We start from the raw sequence: 21,504 nt of genomic DNA, 5'->3' as shown, positions 1-21,504 counted from the left end.
GTGCCCCCTCTGCTGGTTTGGCCAGTCTGTGTTGGTGCAATTCCCTGTTCACGTTAGCCTGGGCAGTGCCTGTGGCTAGTTCAAAGGGAGCTGGTGTCGAAGGAAAATATTAGTTCAGTCCTAAAAGTCCTACCACTTCAGTCCAGCAGGGTCCCGTATAAATAAGATTTGTGGAGCTGCTTTGGATACAATCACGTGTAAACATCAGCTATCAGCAAGAAGCTGGCAGCCGAAGGGGCTGGTTTCCCTTCTGCCCCAGTCAGCATCATTTTCACCCTGCCAATGGAATGTTAAACAAAGGAGTCGGAGTCGTGGGTGGGGACTGACAACTTCCTAGATTTTCCATGGGCCTTGACACAGATTCAGTCATCCAGCCATCAATCACTCAAATTAGGATTTGGAAATTTTTGCTTTGTTTGGAACTCCTCTTTTTTCAAAGCGACCCCAGTGCTATCACCTTTGGAAGATAAAAGAGATATTCTGCCATGTTTCGAGGCTGCCCACCTTCAAGGGCTCTTGCCACTGCCGGCTAGGAGAGGAGCCCAGCCACGCAGATCATTTCACAGAAGTGCTATGGTTCTTCCATTCAAACGTCCCTCATGTTAGACCTTTCCAAGAGCTGCAAACGCTTGAAAAAATTTGCTGAGTGAAGTCTTATCTCTTCTTTGCCTACTTTTTGATGAAAGTCCCAAAAATGCAAGAGAGTAAAATTACCGAAAAGGCAGACAGAAAGAAGAAAAGAAAAAGTGGTAGATAATCCCCTATCTGGCCAGCAGAGACCCCGCGGTGTCTGCTCTATTAGGCCAAGCGATAATGCACTAAGAGGTAGACGTTACGAATAGACTCAGTGGGCCGACCGGGCCAGATAACAGAGGGAACTATGACTGCAATTACTTGTTTTTAATCAGGAGGAGATTTCCAGGCTGCAGACAGTTAAGGATAGGCTCGGCTGTTGGGCTGGGGTGCGGTTTTAGAACCAGCCACCCCGAAGGCGGGCTGCCACGCTTCATGGACCTCCTTTCATGACTCTGGGTCTGGGCAATCCTGCTTTTCTGGAACCAGCCTCCAATCAGTGAAGCTAGGCTGATGGAAGGAGGGGGTAGTGGGGAAGGGGGAGGCAAAAGCAGGAACTTAAACAGAGAAACCTTTCATTTTGTGTTCCTTATCCACATATGGATTTGCTTTTCTGCTCGGTTTTCATAGCCAGATTAACCCTTTTTGTTCACACACGGCATGTACCTTGGGGATCTCCAATAATTTCCTCCCTGCAGGGGAAGACAGAACCAAACTAGTGATTACAACTGTGGAAATGTTCCGTAAAGGGTCTTATGTGGTGATTAGGAGATTGTAGGGGGGAGAAGGGGTACCTAGTGGAGGAAAATCAAGGATCTCCTTGAAGAAGTGAGAGTAGGAATTGGACGGCAGTTTCCAGAACTTCCCCAGGGGCGTGTTCATCAAGGAGCCTGAAGAGATGGTTGGGACCCACTTCAGGGCCAGCTTGGTCTAGGAGACACAGAAGGAACAGGCCCCTTTGCCCCACAAAGGTCTGGGGCCATCCTGTGTCCTGCTAACCTTTCACGCGCCCCGGAGCAGCGTGTGTTGGGATTCTGTGACTTCAGTGCTCCGTCCTGGCCGCTTTGAAGCTAACTTAATTTTGCCTGTTAAACGTGACATGTTGAGAGAGGGAGGGCAGTAAGGAGCTCCTGGTATACTTTGCCCCAAACCCAGGTTCTCCTAGAGTTAGGCCTGGATGGACTACCCGGACAGACAGAAACAAAACAAAAACAAAACACCATTTCTAGACAGTAAAAAGTACTCTTTTTCTTGGGCCTTTGTTTAACACTTTACTGGGGACACTCCTGACATCCAGAGCTAAATCCATCAGACAAAGGCACTCGGCCACACACAAACCATTCAACAGGAAAAAGCCTTGAATCTGTACCCTCAAATACTGATGACTCGGGCACTTCTGCAATCAGCTCGTCACCCACCAAATGTTTTCCTGTTCTGTGTTGCTTTAAATAGGATTGGCCTTTTAAAACAAAAAAGAAAAAGTTTTCCCTGCGTAGAACTCGAAGTAGTGGATCAGTCGGGATAATCTCAATTTGTTTAGTCTGTGCATTTTTATCCGCATTACACAATTTAGGAAAAGGGTATCTAAGTTGAAGAGATGTTTTTCGCATCTGTGCTTGTCCAGACACCGGACTAGAAATGCCCGAGAGCAGCTCTGAGGCAGAAACGGTAGGCTTGGACGCATACACACGCACATGCACACACGTGCACACACTTGCACACACAGCCCCCTGAAGAACATTTTTGCCCCCAGCTATGACCTGTAATGTAGACAAGGTCTTTGCTGCTGCCTGAGTAAGATATGCAGTGCTTTATGCAAAGTTGTTTCCATGGCTGATTTCCAGGTCATCGAAGAGAGCATAGGTCGGACGGTGCAGAATGGAGATTCAAATAAGGAGAAAGACTGCCAGCAGCCTGGTCTGCACATTCCTCTGCCTGCTGCACCATATTCTAAGCCAGTCATCTTAAGCCCAGATTGGATAAAAGATAGGACCCTCTAGGATTTGGCCCCAAGTGCCGCTCCTTCACCCCTTATTTCGGGGGACAGGATTCTCTTGGCCACAACCTGGAGCCCTAGCTCAAGGCTTCCCTGGAACAGGAGCATCAGTGGGGAGGTGAGTGAGCCAGAAGCCAGAGGATAAGCACAGAGCAACAGTTCGGCTTGATTGGAGGGGGCAAGATAGGGAGCACGCATTTTACATTAAAACAGTAACTATATATTATGGAATAGGTGGCCAGCCATCACCCTAATGTCAGAGCGAATAGACTGGAAAGAGTTTGTGTTGTTCCCCCAGCATCCCTGGGTTTCCGGCCCTGGCCTCCACTTCTGGCGGCACATGGGACGTGTCACAGGGAGGGTTTACCTTCAGGATGGGTGGCAAATGTAGACTTGAAGTCTATAGACGGGGAGTCATTGTGCTGGTGAGTGTGTTGATTTCGTTACCCTGTTAGGATTTTTGTAACCCTGTTTTGGCAACTCATTTTTTCAATTGTTGGAGAAGCTTCAAAAAGTAGAAGAAGGGGCCAGCCTGGTCACGTAGTGGTTAAGTTCACACGTTCCACTTTGGTGGCCTGGGGTTCACAGGTTTGGATCCTGGACACAGACCTACACACTGCTGATCAAGCCATGCTGTGGCAGTGTCCCACATGCAAAATAGAGGGAGATTGGCACAGATGTTAGCTCAGCGACAATCTTCCTCCAGCAAAAACAGGAAGGTTGGAAATGGATGTTAGCTCAGGGCTAATCTTCCTCACCAAAAATAAAAAGTAGAAGTAGTCCAGACTCCTGTCAAGACCCTGGGGTTATCGAGCCAGAAAGTGAAGTGCAAGGACCCTGTGATACCGCCCAGCCAGGCCTCTCCCCAAAAGAATCATCCTCCTTCAGCAAACAAAGAAAAGCCAGTTTTCCTTGATGTGGCTTATAACATTTTGGTCTTAGGTGTCCCAGGTTGGGCTTCTCTGTCTGGCAGGATCCTTCGGTCCCCTCTTTGGCCCCAGGGGGTGGGGAGGACCATTCCTGATCTCAAGCCTGGCAGAGGGTCTCAATATCAGTGAAAGCCCCCGAGGGGAGTCAGCCAGCCAGTGAAATTTAGAGGAAGAGGAAGAGAAAGGGCAGTGGCTGCTTTGTCAGCTGTTAATGAGGCGGGCTTGTGCCAGGGCAGATGGAACCAAAATGAAATGACAGTAACAAAATTCAGACATGCTGTAAAAACTCACCTTGCAGGGATGGTGGTCTGCGAGTAGTCTCGGAGGAAGAGATGTTGAGCTAATGAGCTGAGAGACTTACAGTCCAGGCTGGAGCAGCTTAGGGTACAATGGTGAGACCTGGTTGTTCCCAAAGTTGTCTGCACATTGGAATTCCCTGGGGAACTTCCAAAATGACTGAGGCCTGGGGCCCATCCCCAGAGATTGTGGCTAAATTGCTCTGCGTTGTGGCTCAGGCTTTGGAAGTGTTAAGAGATCCCAGGTGATTCTAATGTGCAAGTTTGGGAACCACCGATGTGGCCCCTCGCTCTTCAGAGTGTGGTCCCTGGATCAGTAGCATTGGCTTCTCCTGGGAGGTCTGTAGAACTCACCCAAGACTTGCTAGACCAGAATTTGCATGTCACCTAGATCCCAGGTGATCTTTATGCTAATCAGAATGTCCGATTAGTTTGAGAAGCACTGTCCCCGTACACAGCCAGGCCAGGCCAAATCCCCCTGCTACAGGACAGTCTCCTGGCACGCTCTTTCTCCTTCCTGGTACTGATTGCTTTCGTAATTCTACATTTAAGTGGAAGGGCCCCAAAATATCTGGAAAAGGCTTCTGCATCGCCTGCAGTGCATTGGCTAAATTAAAATGGAGATTCGGGATTCAGAGAAACATGAGGTCAAATCCAAGCTCTAGTACTCTAATTTAACCTCTTTGAATCTGCTATTTAGGGAGCCCAACTCATCCTGGTTTGCCTAGAGCTTTCCTGGTTTTAGCCCTGGAGGTGTGTCGCATCCCGGTCCTGAATCAGTCTCGGGCAAACCAAGACAATGCTCCTCTTCAGTTAACTCCAGTGCAGCCCGGGGATGCCAGCCAAGGTGAAGGGTCCTCAGACTTCACTTGTGCATCCAGATCCCCTGGAGGGCTTGAACTGCGAGGGCAGGGCTCCCCGCGCACGGTGCCTGATGCGGTAGGTCTGGGGTGAGGACTGAGGATTTGTAGTGCTAACAAGTTCTCAGGTGCTGCTTGGGGACCGCACCTTGAGAACCAACACAAGATACCAGCCTCACAGAGGTGTTGTAGGATTTGCACGAACTTGGGCTTAACACAGTGACTGGAAAACCACAAAGCCTAGTACTTGTTACAGCCGCTGTTAATTCTTTTTACTATGGAAGAGATGGGACTTAAGCTGGTCCCTAAACAGTGGGTGGGGTCGAAGCTCTCTGAGGTTTAGATGGGCATGAGCAAGACCCCAAGTGTATGTTTAGGACTGCAAGAGGCCCAGGTGATGGGGAGAGAATCTGGGTAGAAACAGTAGATGATATGGAAATAGAAATAGATAAATTTGGACAGGTGAGAGGGGCCAAATCATGGGAACCCCATGACATCTAACACTCAACAAACTTTATCCCTTTAAAAGTGGTTCAGCAGGGGCTGGCCCGGTGGCGCAGCGGTTAAGTGCACACGTTCTGCTTCAGTGGCCCGAGGTTAGCCAGTTCAGATCTCGGGTGTGGACATGGCACCACTTGGCAAAAGCCATGCTGTGGTAGGCGTCCCACGTATAAAGTAGAGGAAGATGGGCATGGATGTTAGCTCAGGGCCAGTCTTCCTCAGCAAAAAGAGGAGGACTGGCAGATGTTAGCTCAGAGCTAATCTTCCTCAAAAAAAAACAAAAAAGGTGGTTCAGCATAACTTCAGAATGAGATGTGTGCTAATATCCTTAATATAGACAAACTATTAAGAGCTGGGAACAAACCCAGAAATGGCTTGCTACTTGGTTATTATAGTTTTTGTTCTTATTTTTAAGTGGTAACAGTTTCTAGGAAACAGTCTCCAATGTGTCCCCTAAGCCACTGTCAGTCCAACCATCTCCACAACTTGGGTCGGAGGGTGAGCTCCAGCTCCCTGCTCTGGTACTAAGCAGACATGAGCTGTAGTCATTTCAGGCTTCCAGGGAGGGCGCAGATAAACCAGGTGAAGCCAGTGTCCTGGTGCTTTTCTCTCACAGGCGCTCCCTGTGGTTCTGATCCACTTTCTCCTCTGGCTGCTGCCTCTCCAACGGCCCTTGAAGCTTGTCCATTGCCTTGAACATCTACACTTTAGTTTACTTAGCAGATCAGGGTTGGATGATAGGAATGTGGGGACCAAGGTGATCATGACCTTGTCCTACTCCCGACTCTAAGCCTTCCAGGACCTCCTACCCCTATAGACACACTGTCCCCATTGGATCCTACTGGCCTGATGCCCAGAGTCAAGGCTAGACTCGTAGGAGGCTGTTTGGACTCTGGAGACTCCTAGTGTGGTAGACAGTCACAGGATCTGGATTCCAAAGTCATGAGTATGAATTACGTCCTGAGCATCAAATCCCATCAGTTCCATGAGCTTGTTTTTCTCATGAACCAAATGTGAGATATCTACATCCTAGGGTGGTTGTGAAAACCAAGGCAGATAAGGGATGTGAATATACTTTGTAAACTGTCAAGTGGTGTCCCCTCGGCGGAAAGTGCCGCAGCAGATTGGATGAGAGTGTAGCAATGAAGTAAGGCCTGCCTGGTTTCACATCCTGGCTCCACTTACTAGCTATTGGATTTTGAAGACGAGGCTTAACCTCTCTGAGCCTGTTTCCTCATCTGAAAATGAGGTTACTGAAAGTACCTCTCTTGTAGGTTCATCAAGAAGCTTAAATTAAATATTATTAAAATGTTTGGCCTATGCCTGGCACATGAGGCGTACTCAATAAACGTTGGCTACAGTCATCATTAATAGGAAAGATGTAATATTTTTGCTCAAAAACCGGTACTGGTAAGGGTAATGTTAGGAGACGCCCTCCCCCATGGGAGCGCCAGTCCAGACCACTCTGAATGGGCAGGTTGCTTCCCCTCTCTCGGGTTCGCTGTCGTGCATCTCCTGTTGACTAGGAGTGATGATTATACCTACAGGGTTGTCATAATTGTTAAAGAAGAGGACTCTTAAGTAAGTGAAATCGCTGTGTGGACTGCCAGGCTGTTCTTATTTTGGGGTTGTTGATGGTAGTAGGGTACTCTCCAGTATCATTTTTCTGTATATGATCACAGTTCTTTTCTGGACCTTCCTGTAACTTCACCCCATCCCACCCATCTCCACCCTCACTCTACCTTCTCTCCTGGGACCCCCGAGGGCAGGGTTTGTTTTTAAGTAATAAAGCATGTTGACCAATAATCTTTACTAACACATATGATTACAGCGCTTACGTGTAAAAGACAAAGAGTATTTGACTTGGAAGAGAATTCAGTGTCAATTCAGAATACCCCAGCTCAGGAAACAAATCCATGGATAGTCAGGAAGGCATGTGGTGGTTTTAAGGCACAGTTTTCAAAAAGGTGAAATCATGACTCTAGCGCAAATACAAAATGAAACTTATTCAACTCATTAATTAATGAAGGAATCAGTAAGATATTTAGGCCAGTTCAAAAAGCTTTTGAGGAGCTAGGTACTTATAGGTAATTTAATGTTAGGACAAGGTTGATGGGTTAGGTCCGTAACTAGTTAATGTCCTACAGGACAATAAGCCATAACCTTTGGGGTTATCTTTTCTGAAAGAACAAAAATTATTTGTATTTATATCTCTACTAGACAAAAATTTACAAGTTAACATGTAACTTCAGCAAGTCTTGGAGTAGAGCAAAGTCAATTTCTCTAGATAATCCTTTTGGGGATGGGGGGAGGGGAGCCAATGTCATAGTGCCACCATATGACGTTGAAAGGCTGTGCCACCCACCTTTCTCTCTTATGTCCAGGTTTTTGATAATTGTTTTTTAACAATAATAAATACTTATTTAACTTTACAAACAACGTTTTAATCTTACACGATGCTTTAATAGCCCTGTTGAAGCAAAAAGGGCAGGAAAACCCATTTTCCAGGGGAGGAAACTGTTACACAAGGAGGGGGAGCTGAGCTGAAGGAAGAATCCCTGTTTTCTAGCCCTGAGACCCATACTCATCCCTAACTCCATGTCTCATTTCTCCCTTTCACTTCCTCTTCATCTCAGTCCTACACTGTTCTTGGTGACATTTTTCCCCTTAGGACTTCCGTTGGGGTTCACCTGAAAGTAAATGCTCAAAGGAGGGAGGAATCCCATGCTGCCCTGCCTCGCACATCCCCGGGGGCTCCTGGTCTCATCTAAGTCCTTTTAAGTCCCTGCCATGATTCAGTTCCACAACATCATTTGAAGCACATCCTCCTAGCTTGAGCCAAAGAAAACTGTCAAAACATTTTATCCTCCCCTCAGGAAAAAGGACAGAATAGATGCTGCATTCCAAGAACCCAATTTTTTTAAATGATGGCTCCTTTTAAGCTCTTCTAGTCTCAGCTACTGTGAGCCACTGCGACATCTTTCATCTGAGATGGAGTCCACATCAGAGAAACCTGCTGTTTATAAACCGGAATATCTCATTTGAAACACTATTTCTGGTTGATGTGTTCCCCTCCTCAATAAACAGGATCATCATTTCTGTGTCAGAGATCTCTGGGTCTGTCTGGCTCCTGGATGAATGGCATGCGATGGACAAATGGCTATTTACTGTGTTCAGCAGTTGGCCAGGGAACCGGCTGTGAGCCGGCCTGATGGCCCAAATCTATTTCTTCCTCGCAAGGCCTTTTATTTTTCTCTCCCACGGATTTCTGTCGCCATGGAAACTATCCCACTAGCAGGATGGAAACCAAGGCCACCTCTGCTTCCTGCACCTAGTCAGAGAAGCGACACACGAAACAAAGTAGAGCATTAGAAAGTGTATGAGGTGTGCAGTTAGAAAAGTCGCTCCTCTGAAGTTCCCTAGAATTCTGCAGCTGGGAAAAAAAAATGGAGAACGTCTGATTCAGGGTCTCTCAGACTGTTTACACAAGGTGATGACAACAACGACAAACACGCAGTGCATGATAAGTGCATCCTAAGCCCTTTCCATGTGGCGTTAACCCATTTAACTCCAGGAGGCAGGTTGGTTCTTGTTATCCCCATGACATAGATGAAGAAACTGACCCTCTGCAAGTCCAGTCACTTGCCCAAGCCCAGCAGAAGAAGGGGACAAAATTGAGAGGAAAGCCCAGAACTTCTGGTCCCCAAGCCTAGACCTCTTAACCCAAAATAGCTGCCTGCCCTCCTCCTCTCCTCTCCTCTTCTCATGTAGCCTGGTGCTCAAAGGCTCTGGAAGTACCTGCACATCTGGCATCTGCCATTTTCATTTGATCCTGTAATCCTTCCCGCCCCCAGCTGTAAACCACTTTGAAACATGTCACAGAACAATGATTCTGCGGAACAGAATTTGGGCAACCCTGATCCAGGCCAGTTTTCTCATTTTACGGAGAGGCAACCAAGGCAGGCCAAGGAAATGAGTTGCCTCTAGCTGCACAGCTAATAAATGTCAGAGTTGGCACCATAGGTCCAGCCCCAGCCCGTAGGCCAGGGCCCTGCTGTGCCGTGTTGCCTTACGTCACTATTTCTGAACCAAACCCCGAGCCAGCAGCTCAACTCCCACAGCCAAGCATCAGGACTAATCCCCTTGTAGGCTGACTGTTAAATCAGCCGCTCATTAGAAGAACAATGATGCTCAAGCATGCAGGGAGCTTCGCCACTTACGAAATGTTTCACATAGCTCATCTGTTTCCAGGCCTCGCCGCCTCTGGGTCTATCTGACACGGTCCAACAGCGAAGCCTTATTCATAAATTGTATACCTCCCAAAATAACCTTTGAATCACTCAAATATTAAGTGTGAAAGGATGGGTGTATTTCAACTAGTAGAATCCAAGGTGTCAAGAGCAAGAGGCGGAAGTTTGCAGGGTTTAAATGCCAGCGGCTTGAGGGAGCGAAGGTCTGCCTGCTCTTGAAAGTTCCTGAACTTAGGGTGACGACTTGGTGGTGAGCATCGTCTTGTTTTTCAATTTGACCATGAATCTAGCACTGAACAGGCATGACTATGAATGTGCTTCCCTTCAAATGATTGCAACGTGGCCCTTACTCCCCGAGTATTAGACAGAACAGCATAGTCTGGGAAGACATGGTGTGAACAGCGGGTGCCAAGTGGGAGGCATGGAGCTGTTATGTGGGAAGATTTGGGGTGCAGAAGAAAAACATTTCATTTCGTGTCCTTCCTTGAATTCTAACATTCGCAACGAGGACGGCCTCACAAGTTTCATTACTTGTTTTCCCCCTCCTCGCTTAAAAGCAAAGAGGGTGGACGAGGCATGTCCCAAAGCGTGTGCTCAGATGGCGACACCCTGCCCATCAAGCTCCTTTGTACCTTTTTGCCCTCGTGCTTTCTCCTCCTCCTGCTAGGAATCTCTTTCTCCTCCTTTTCTGCCTGTTCATCTTGCACAGCTCCAATCCAGAGTCACCTCCTCTGAGAAGGCTCCCTGGACTTCCCACATTGGTTTATTCACACCTCCCTCTGTGCTCCTAAGGTCTGTGTGCGAAATAGTAGCACCTGCCATTTTTAGTACCTAATGTCATCTGCACTTTACATACATTATCTCTGTACCCATTTGGCAGATGAGAAAACTGGAGGCTCAGTTGTCCCAAGGCCACTGTGGCTGTTAAGTCGTGAAGCTGGGATTGGAATCCTGGCCTCTCAGGCTCCAAAGTCCGGACCTTTCTACGCCACAACAGGCAGCTTCCCTTGCCTCAAACTTACCCCTTCCAGGAGCAGGTGATAAGCATGTGTTTCCCTCTGCATCTCCACCTAGACTGTGAGCTCCTCCATGGCACCCCAGAGTCTTATGACGCATCCTTTTGCCTGGCACATAGTAGATGCTAAATAAATGGTTAAGTGACTCAGTAGTTTGATGAATGAGGAACTTATCCCTTTATCTCGCTAGTTGATGGAGCCCTGCTTCTCATAAAATCCCCGTACCTGTGCATACCTGTAGCGCATCCTCCTCCCCCCCAACCCCCAGAGAGAGTTAGTCAGTTTCTCAGCCAGCAGACCCATATACTAACTGCCTGCTTCTCCAATTTTAGGGTGATACAAATCTGAATTTTGGTAAAGTGCAGATTCTGATTCAAAAGAGCTGGGCTGGGGCCTGAGGGGTTGCGTTTCTGGCCAGCTTCCGGTGATGCTGCTGGTTTGAAGGCCCCATTTGAGAGCCATTTGGGTGTAAACACATCAGCAGCAGCCACCAATGCACTTTGGTTACCTTTGGCTGGTAACGAATAATAAAACCTGCCTCATGCTGGTTGCTCTCCTTCCAAAGGACGACTAGGCTTCCAATGCCCCTGATTTACCGTGTTTTAGCAAAATATTTAAGTTATGCTTTGAGCTATAAACATTTGGCAGGATGGACGTTTGTTTGTGCCTGTAGCTTTGGTTTAGTCGCACCCTATCAATAAATCACAAATAGATGAGGCAGAGGAGACACGGGCTGGGAGATTCCATTCCGGTGACAAGTGGATCAGGGGAGTGGGTGAGGGTTGGGGAAGGAGCAGATGATCCCTCACGGTGGAGGGTTTCCAACACGGCCTTGGTGTCTGCTGACAGCCCTGGAGGCCGGGCAGGAGCTCCCGCTGCATTTTTACTGGGAAGCGCCCCACCCTTCCATACTTGCCTGCCCCATGGCCACTTTCCCGGCTGGTCTTCTCCATTCCTGGTAAACAGTAAGTGATGGCTTATTCATCTCGAGCCCTTTGAACCCCACACAATCCCTTTGCTGGCATGCCAAGTCTTTTAGAGGTCAAGCGTCCGCTGTCCAAGATGTTTAGAAGGAAAACGCCCTCTTTTCTGTCTCCTTTTCCAGATGTCCCTGGGCCAGCAACAGTCAGCGAGAGGTGTGCCTTGTTTGAGATGCAAGGGGACGTGTTCAGGCTTCGAGCCACATCCATGGAGGTAACAGAGTTTGTCAGGAGAGGCTCTGCCTGCCTTCATTTCTTGGCTGTCCTTTCTGGGAACCCTGGTCATTCTCTGCTGGGACTGCTTAGGACGCATGCGTTGCGGGAGGACTGGCTCGGGCATGAATGCACTCCTGCTTGGCCTGATTCAGAAATGACAGAAAAGCCCTCGGGGAGCCAAGATGAAGAAGTTTAGTGCTTCGTAAACCACTTCCAGGTGGAGGCTGCATAGATCAGCCCAGCAAGAACTGCCCTGGGAAGATGTGGCCCGTTGTTAGCTGGTGCCTCGTCCGTTCCGGGTAGAACTGTCTGTCCTGGGGGTTGGTGTTTGTGCTTGATCTCCCCCTCCTGCACCAGCATCCCTGTTGGTGGGTTTTGATCTAAGAGTGCCCCTGGGACAGAAGTGAAAGTCTTTGGGTCCGCTGTACTTAAAAACTAGGACCTGGTATTCATCCCCATGCGGGAGGGCCGTGAGCTCCAGCTGGACTTGGCTATGCAGAGCTTTTCTTTCTTCTTTTCATTGAGGACTCTGGAAACAAGAGGTGGGGCTGCCTCACGGCACGTCTCCCGGGCACTGTTCACATCAGCATCTATGTGGATGGCACCCCCTGGAGTTGTGCGGGGCGCAGCCTGTGTGACATCCCTGCAGCCCGAGGAGAGAGAGGCTCTGTAAGGCACAACAGCAAAGAAGGAGCTTTTGTCTCCACTGCCAGAGGGTTGCCTTGGGCACTCAGCGGGGGAACAAAATTTGGGAGGTGTTCATCTCAGAGATGTCGGCTTCCATTGTGAGATGGCCATTACAAAAATATTTATTGAGCTGAGCTAAATCTTTTCTATTTAAATGGTGAAATAACCCTAAGCAGTAGGTATTCATATCTCCATTTTGTCGATCAGGAAACTGAGAGTGAGCAATGGGGAGTGCTGCTAAATGGCAGGGTTCAAACTCGGGGCTGCGTGAAACCCCAGCCCATGCTCACTACTGGTCTGCAGCACTGCAGGCCCTGAGCTTTCAGAGCACAGGGCTGTTCCTTGCCTCCATTCTCTGGCGGTCCTCACCTCAGGAGCTCATGTGGTCTTCTCGATGCAAGGGACCTTCAAGGTCATCTAGTCCCGGCTCCCATCCCCTGTTCCTCCCACGAATTCCTCCCACAGCTAAAACACTCCCAGAAGGCGGAACTCCCCACCCATCTACTTTGAGCACTTAAGCTCTTTCTGGCCTTGAAGAGTCAGCTTCCGTATCGTTTCACCCCAGTGGTCCTGAATCTGCCATCAGGGTGTCGTAGAACAATGTTGACTCCTCAGCTCTCTGAAGCCAGCTGGGTCACCTCCTTTCAGAGTTCTTAGGGCAGGGGGATAAGGTTCCGGAAATGCACACACCAAGTCAGCTCAATAATATTTCCCTTCTCTTAAGGACCACAGTCCCGCGTTGCCTGTTGTCTGACACCTGAAAATGATCGTTTAATATACTTTGTCTGGTTTTCTAGTTGTTTATGGCAGGAGAGCAATTCTGGACCCTGTTTCTCATGGCTGGAAGCAGAAGTCTTTCAGCCTTAGTTTTAATTCCTGCATTTCCTCATCATCCTGCAAATGATTTGAACATCAAGTGAATTTATCCTTGAGAACTAGGCTTGTAGGTCCTGTATATCAAGTGTCATCTTTGGTTTGAGCAACCTTAACAGGGACCTAAATTCAAGCCCTCTTGGGGCAGGAAGATCCCAGAACCTTAGAGGGGAAACCTTGTCAAGCCATTTTTATGTTCCAGTTCTCACAATCTCAATAGTTTGAAAGATATTTAAATGATCAAAGTGGCAGCCAGCCTGGTTTAGTGGGAAAGTCCCTCGACTTTATTAGAATTCACATGCTGACTCTGCTTGAACAAGACATTTCCCTTCTCGAAGCCTCAGATTTCCCATCTGAAAAATGGGAGCGTTGGAGCTGAAGTGCTCTAGGATCCCCGTCCGGCTTTACAGTTAATTCCATAGTTTCAGGCAAATTGTCTGTAATCGCATTAATGATTCCCATGGTTGTCGAATTAGATTGGGCTTAGTATTAGTAGCACAGAAGCAGGAGTGCTTAGAGAGGAGGGTACAGAGTGAAGACAAGAGCAGACTTTCGGAACAAAATATCATGAAAACATAAGGAGGAAGTTCGCCCAGCAGCCTCAGCATCCTGCTTTCCGCATCGCCCTCCTGGGCTCCCTGCCCATCTGGCCAACTTCGCAGGATGCTGAATTGCCACTCAGGGCAGAGGAAAACATGCCTCCAGGCCTCCAGGCTTTTCAAGAGAGCCCAACGCAAGGTCTCTTCCTTGCCTGCGGAGATTTTCTTTTTCTTCTAATAGCTTTCTTTTTTAAATGTATAGTGACTTCAGTGAGTAGAGAAAAAAACCTTGATTTGAGGAGAGCAGGGGACATCGTACAAAAACGGAAGAGAGACGCCTGGCTCTTAAATTACAAAAGTTTACCTTCTTCCAGGCTGGCTTTTGATCCCTCCTCCCACCCTCCTCGGGCAGCACCCCTTCTGATGAGGGCCTGTCTCCAGGCCAGCTTCAGCAACTGCCCTGGGAACCGCACTGTTACCTCTGCCTCTTCTCTCTGGGGCAGGGGACAGATAACTCTGCTGTAAGAGCTGGGCTTCCTGTGCTTTTCAAGGGACGATCTAGAGAGTTCAGCCCGAGGGGCTTAAATTCTTGAAAGGGACCGAGTGGCGACTCTCGCACCTTGGTGTGTGTCAGCATCACCTCTGGTACGTGATCACGAGTGCCCATGCCCAGATCCCACGCCAGCCCGGTGAATCTGACCACCTGGAGCCGGGGCAGGGCATCTCCAAGTTTACCAGCGAGGTTTGAAATCTCATCACCTAGACCAGAGATCAGCACGCTTTCTGTAAAGGGCCAGATAGTAATCATTTTAGGTTTTGCAGACCAGGTGATCTCTGTCACCCCTATTCAACTTGGCCCTTATAGCATGAAAGCATCCATAGACAATATGTAAATGAATGAACGTCATTGTGTTTCAATAAAACTTTATTTAAGGACACTGAAATTTGAATTTCTCATCGTTTTCACGTGTCACAAGATAGTAATCTTCTTTTGAATTTTTTTCAACCATTTAAAAATGTAAGGACTATTCTTAGTCTTTCATGGGCCATACAGAAATAGGTGATGGGCCAGATTTGACCCACGGGCCATAGTTTGCTGACCCCTGATGTAGAACAACCTCTCATTTTACAGATAAGAAACTTGACCTTGGGCCTGTGGTGGGCTAGTGTGCAGGCTGGCATTAGATGCCAGGGCTGTGCCTCTTCCGCAGTTCTGGGTTGCCCACGACAGACGGCAGAAATGGCCATTTTAACCAGTGAGGACCTTTCTAGTGTGTCTGTGTCCCCTACAGTGTGGGTGCCTGGAAAGAGCAGAGGGGGCTCGAGGGGTGTCTTCCTTATCTAGGAAGTCCCAGCAATGTGCCTGGCAACATAAAAGGAGAAGTAGCGTTGACACAATCTCAAAGAACATCTCATAGTTGTCAACATTTTCCATTTCAAAGTGTTTTGCATTCCCAACATCTCTGATAGCATCCTGAGCGTCTACATCAGCCAAAACAGCAAAGGGCAGCTTCTTCACCCGGCTCCGTGTGTGGAAGCTATTGGCGAGGTCAGAGGATCTGAATGGCTTTCCTTCACTTCCCCCCTCTTCCTCCTCCTTCTGCTTCCTGCTCTGCTGCTGTCATTCCCCACATTGGAGCTATCACCTCTCTTCTTAGGAAGTAGTCTCCTCCATGCCCGGCTGGTAAAAGGGAGAGGCAAGAGAATATTATCGATCATGAACAAAATGCCCCAATTTTGCAAAGCAAGCAACCCCTTCGTATGAGAACGAAAAGACTTCTTGTTTTTGCCTCGCATCACTTTAGGGTCGTATTCTCTGTTGTAGTGCTGGAATTTCCCTGAGATTGTCTATTTTGAGCTTTCTCAAATGGCAGCCCACTGAATGTAAACTTGGACTGCGAGTGCCTCCTTAAATCACGGTGGAGATGCTGCCTTCTCCTCCCCTCCAAGTCACGCTGCACATCAGTGCACAAAAACAAGCAGCAGCCTTGCCCTGAAGGAATGTGTCTGACCTTCTGTAACCCACTGTGTTCCAAACTCAGCGCCACCAAGCCTTTTGCCACACGCCACATGCTTACATCCTGGAGGAACTGGGCCGGGCCAGCAGAATGACCCCAGAGCATATACAACTCCCCTGTGCCCCAACCTAGTCTACTTTATGTCAGAGTTTCCATCTGAGTTTCTCTCCCTCTCCCATCCCATCTGTAGGCTCCTTGAAGGTTACGATGGGGCCTCCTTCTCTTCATATTATACAACGGTTTCTCAGTCTCAGCACTATTGACATTTTGGACCGACTAATTCTTTGTTGTGGAGGGGGCTATCCTGTGTATTGTAGGATGTTTAGTGGCATCCCTGACTTCTAGCTTATAGAAGCTGGTAGCCCCCCATTGTGACAATCCAAAGAGTCTCCAGATGTTGGCGGATGCCCCCTGAGAGCCAGGATTGGTGGGGAACCGCTAACGTAGACCATCAAGGCATGCCCCTGCTAGCCCCCAAATCAATATTTGTGCTATATGATTAAATGTATCAACCTCCTGAGTTTAGAGGAGAAAGTAGGGTTCCTTCGGGCTTGCCTGGCTATGGAGCGCTCAGACAACAGCTGTGCCATCTCCCTGCATAGGCCTGCCCCGTCCCCCCGGTAGGTCCTGTCATTGCTCACTTTACTTAACAAGCTCTTAAACCACATGCACACGTTAGAGCATCTGAGACACAGCACGCTTACAGTGACAAGCCAGAAGGGAGGAGCACAATTTTCCTCTCCCACCATGGAACTCTCTGGATTTCTAAACCTTAACAACATGATGCTAAGCAGCCAAACGCTCTTGTTTTTAATTGTCAGAGAGAAGTGTCAGGCTTTCAAGTGAATTTGAAGCTTCCCCAGGATGCTGTTCCTTCTCCCGGCCTCACAAGAATGGCTTGCCAGTGAACATCGATCTCTCCAGCCCCGGGACTTTTCTAAGCTTATTCCCTTCCCCCTGGGTCCTGTCCACCAGTTTCTTGAATACAATTTCCAGCTGTATTCTAACTTAAGTATGAGTGCTAAAGAGTTTAAAAGTTGCAGAAGCTCCAAGGCTCATAAATCTTGGGAGACAATTTCAATAATTCTTTAGACAGGGGTCAGCACACTTTTTTTGTAAAGGGTCAGATAGTGGATATTTTAGATTTTGCAGGCCACATGGTCTCTGTTGCAATTCCTCAAGTCTGCCATTGTAGCCCAAAAGCAGCCACGGACAATATGTAAATGAATGGGCATGGCTGTGTTCCAATAAAACTTTATTTACAGCAGCAAGTTGTGGGCCGGGTTCAGCCAGGTCTTTGTCACCACAACCACCATGAGGAAAGACGTATTGCTCTTTTTACCAGCAAAAGTCGTATCCCACGTTCCCTACAGACAGACAGACTGATGGAAAGACTGGAGTCTTCCAGATGCAGTTCCCAGTCGCAAAGGCCTTTTGGTCTGAGGTTACCATTTGTCTGCCGCTAATGTTTCAAGCTACTAAAGTCAAACTTTGAGTTTGCTTTCAAAAAGGTAGATGCTGCCAGCGGGAGCCTCTGCCTCTCTTTTCTGGATCTCACTTGTCCTGATCCCCTGTGCCCCCCAGGAAAATATGCAAGTCATGCAAATGCAGCCAAGAGGACCACTGCCTGAGCTCCGACCTGGAAGACGATCGGAAAATTGGCCGCTTGCTGATGGACTCAAAGTACTCCACCCTCACGGCCCGGGTGAAAGGCGGGGATGGCATCCGGATTTACAAGAGGAATCGGATGATCATGACTAATCCCATTGCCACGGGGAAAGATCCCACCTTTGACACCATCACCTACGAGTGGGCTCCCCCTGGAGTCACCCAGAAACTGGTAAGACGGCTTCCTCCAACCAAGTGGTTGTTTTCCTACCCTTGTAAATATTAGCCATGGCACAAGTTCCTGAATTTCAAAGACAAGGTAAGAAGAGGGCAGGGTTACACAAATGGTGGGAATGGCTATGGTTTGGAACCTGCTGTAGCCTATGTCATCTTGAAGTGAACACTGAGTGTGCCTCAGTTGTCCTCATCTATGAAGTGGGTAGAGGTGTTGATATGAATTCTGAGGGCCTTTCCAGCTCTAGTACGGAGCTGTCCATGGTGCTTTTTGGGCTCCCCACTTCTGAGCAGAGGATGGTTTATCATTCAGGACTCTCAGAGTGCTTATCTTCATCTGTAAGATGTTCATTTTCCCTCAAAGTGGCCTGGGATGTGCCCTTCCCGAGCCCATGGAAGAGCAGAGAAACAGCCTTCAATTCAACAGCTGAAGCTTCTTGGGCTTAGAAGGGGGAACCAAACTGGCTTTACACAACTCTGGGGAAGAGGCACCCAGAGAACAACAAGGCCCAGGGAGAACAAGGGACTTGCACAAGGTCCCACGCTGCCTGCCCACTTACAAGGACCCATAAGAAGTCCCCATGCACAGGCCTCCCCCAGACGATTAAATCAGAAGGTCTGGATTGTGGGATCAGAATTACCAGCTCATTTACATGAGTATTTAAATGACTCTCCAGATCATGCCACATGCAGCCACCTCCAACACCCAGTGGAACAGACCAGTTTTCCTCAAATTTCAGCCGGCATGCAGATCATCTGGAGAGTTTGCAGAAGTGCATCCAGGGGGCTTAGGCCGGTCCTGAGATTCTGCACTCCTGACAAGCTCCCAGGTGATGCTTATGCTGCGGGCCCCCAGCCACACCTGGAGCAGCAAGGGCCTAGCTGACTTCTACAGGTCAATGAGAGAAAAGAAGCCCCACAATTTTAGAGATGCAAGCCTGGCATCTCATTCATCCCTCCTGGGAGAAAAGGGGAGCTGTTGGAGTCCTGCGTGGTCCTGTCCCCACAGGCTCCTCCCACGGCTCCCACTGCGCCCCCTCACTCAGCACCTTACAGCGCGCTGACCTTCCTCCTTCCTGCTCGGGTACACACTAAGCTCTTGCCCTTCTCAGGGACTCTGCACTTGCTGTTCCCTCTACATGACGTGTTCTTTGCCTGCTCTTTTCGTGGCTGGGTCCTTCTGACAGGCAGTTCTCTAACGGCCCCACCTGCGGTGGATGCCACCATCCTCTTGGTACATTATCCTCTCTCTCTCAGTTCTCCCTTGTTTCTTTAGAAGCTTATCTCAAGCTGCACCTGTCTTGTGTGTCTTTTCTTAATTGTCATCTCTCTCCCACGCTGGAGTGAAGGGAGGCCCGCGAGGGTGGGTGCCATGCCCATCCTGGGCACTGCCCTCTCCAGCACCTCACGCTGTGCAGGGTCCACCGTCGGCCTGATGAGTATTTGTGCTACATCACCCTCCAGGCCAGGGACACTCCATGTGTGGTCTGTGGACTGGCGCCGCTCCGCAAAATCCTTGTGACTGGTCCACAATGAGAGGTGCAGAAACTGAGAATAAATGTTGGGACGGTTTTGCAGCGATTGTCATGCAAGCGTGCGATCAGAGCACTCACCCATTGAACAGAGTTCCACGGCAGTCAGACTCAGGTGGAAATCTGTGGCATGAGCTGTGTTCTTTTCACATGAAGTGAGCCCACAGATGCTTCTGCCAGAGGGGGAAAACCCAACCAACCAAACCTTGATCCTTCCCCACAGGGAGTTTGAGCAGCACAGTTCTAAGCCGTAGCCTAAGAACGGGAAAATCCCTTCTAGAGAAAGTGAAGAGAGGCAAAGCTTTGTTTGTAAGCTGTACTTTTTGAAAAGTGTATTTTCAAAGAAGCCTTCGGCATTCCTGAGCTCAGCCGCCCTGTGAGGTAGGAATTATTTCACGTGTCAGGAAACGCAGAATGGTTCATTGGCCTTCGCCGGTTGGAGGGGCGAGGCAGGGGCCGATCCCGGCCGCAGAGGGTGGCATTGAACAACAGCAGTGCCGGGACGTGCTGGGTGGTTCCGAGCGCGGGTCTGTCTCCAGCGCCCAGGTCTGGGGAAGCCATCAACTGGGTCTCCAAGATGTCAGTGGAAACTAAAGCAAGCAGCTCGTAAAAAAGGCCAGCTGTGGGCGTCGGGACCTGGCTGGTGAAAACCCCAAACGCTTCAGCCCCAGACTAATCAGAGGGAGGCATCGTCAGGCCGTGATTAATGCTGCCTCATAAAACCGCACGGTATAAAGGCCCCTCTGTCTGCCCTGCGTCTGGCCTGCCCGAGCAAGTCACCATCCTGAGATCCAACAGCTCGCCCTTGCTACTCACCTTCCTGACTTTTTCTTTTAATTACTAACTGATCAGGACTGATTGTATTTTGGAAATGGGACTGAATCTTGCTATCTGTCATCATTCCCAACCAGAATGTAAGCCAGAGAAATTCTTAAGCCTTTAAAGACTGGTCACAATAACCCGAATTGCTAATGTTTATTGAGTACTAACTATGTGCCAGGCATTCTGCTAAGAGCTCTCCATGCACGATGTCATCTGGTTTTCCAACACTGTTAGGGACATACTCCTATTACCCCCATCTACAGAGAGGGAAATTGAGGCTCAGAGAGGCGATGCTGTGAGCCAGATGCCCCACAGCTGATTTAAATGGCAGAGCCTGGTCATGAACTCAGGCCCTTCTCTACCAAGCCAGGCCAGGGAAACCGGGCAGGTGGGAGTAAAGGGAGGAAGAAGCAGGTGTCTTGGGTTAGCATTTTTAGGGACGGCTCCCAAAAATAGGGATGCGCTTGAGCAGGTCTTTGAGAGCTAGCCAGGATTTGGGGGGAGGCAAGAAGGAGACGAAGGGAACCAGGCTCCGTTGAGCATTTTGCGTTTGTATCTCAGCAACACTCCGCCCCTCCCTATGTGCTGAAGGCCGCACAGCCCCATCTTACAGGCAAGCAAACAGGTCTTTGAGACGCCTACGTAGGTGGCACTCACTTGTGCCTCACCTCTGTTCCTGTACCCGTGGCGGACAGTGCTGACCAGTCAGTGCTGTCCCCTTGAGCCTCATCGGGCCGCTGAATCCTTCCCAACACAGCGCTCCAGGTGGCCACCGTTGACCAGGATTGACATGTAAGATGAAGCCCGTTTGCTGTCCTTGTCCGGTGGCTGGAGAAGACTCAGAAAGAGCAGAATCAGGATTGGGTCTCCTGATTCCAGAGTCTCTCTGAGTTCTACTGCCCAACCCTGGAAATCGAGCACCTTTCCCTTCCACTTTTTTCTCTGCACTTCTGATCCCCCTCCTGATAAAACCCGATTCCAGGAACCCCTTCCCCCAAGATGTCCCAGCCACACAGCAAAGCACCAAATGCCTCAGAAAGGTCCTCATGGAAAAATTAAAACCTAAACCTATCGTTTCAGCTGGTCTGAGCAAAGGCCTCTTGCTAAAGGCTTTGGGAACGTGACCTTAGTCAGCTTCCTGGAGAGAGATCTGGGAGATTCTCTGACAGGCTCCTAGCAGCACAGACAGCGGACCCAACCCTGTCTCCCCATCATCCCCTTCCCAAGTCCATGCCAATCGATAGTGACTGTCTGAAGTGCTATGTGGAGGTGGATTCTGGGACCATCAGGGTTGACTAGTAATGTCTGCCACAGATGTGTGGCTAGGGAGTGGTGGCAGCAGTCTCGGGCCAGCCAGGCAAGGCCAGCCATCACAAAACACACATCAGTGGCAGCTGGATGCTGTGGCCTCGAAAATGCAAAGGCAGAGCCGGCACCCAGCTTGGGCTTTGAGCCGCAGCAAGAACACTGGGTCCCTGGGAAGGAAAACTCCCTGTCTGCAGGGCCCCAGCCAGGAATCCAGTTCTCTGCAGGCCACAGACACCCACAGCCAGGACAGAGCCGTGAAAGGACAC

General features: G+C 49.1%; 1 protein-coding gene across 2 annotated transcripts in view; it reads left to right on the top strand.

Moving 5' to 3' along the window:
* Positions 1-21,504, top strand: part of LMCD1 (LIM and cysteine rich domains 1) — a 59,720-nt gene that overhangs the window by 18,922 nt on the left and 19,294 nt on the right. For both annotated transcript variants that reach the window (XM_014857922.3, XM_014857921.3), the window contains exons 2-3: positions 11,527-11,615; positions 17,319-17,574. In XM_014857922.3, the coding sequence (XP_014713408.1) occupies positions 11,527-11,615; positions 17,319-17,574 (345 nt within the window). The remainder of the gene's footprint in view (positions 1-11,526; positions 11,616-17,318; positions 17,575-21,504) is intronic.

Source organism: Equus asinus, chromosome 21, assembly GCF_041296235.1.
Source record: "Equus asinus isolate D_3611 breed Donkey chromosome 21, EquAss-T2T_v2, whole genome shotgun sequence".
NCBI lineage: Eukaryota > Metazoa > Chordata > Mammalia > Perissodactyla > Equidae > Equus > Equus asinus.
The sequence above is the reverse complement of the archived record's forward strand: the minus strand, read 5'-3'. Positions and strand labels throughout refer to the sequence as shown.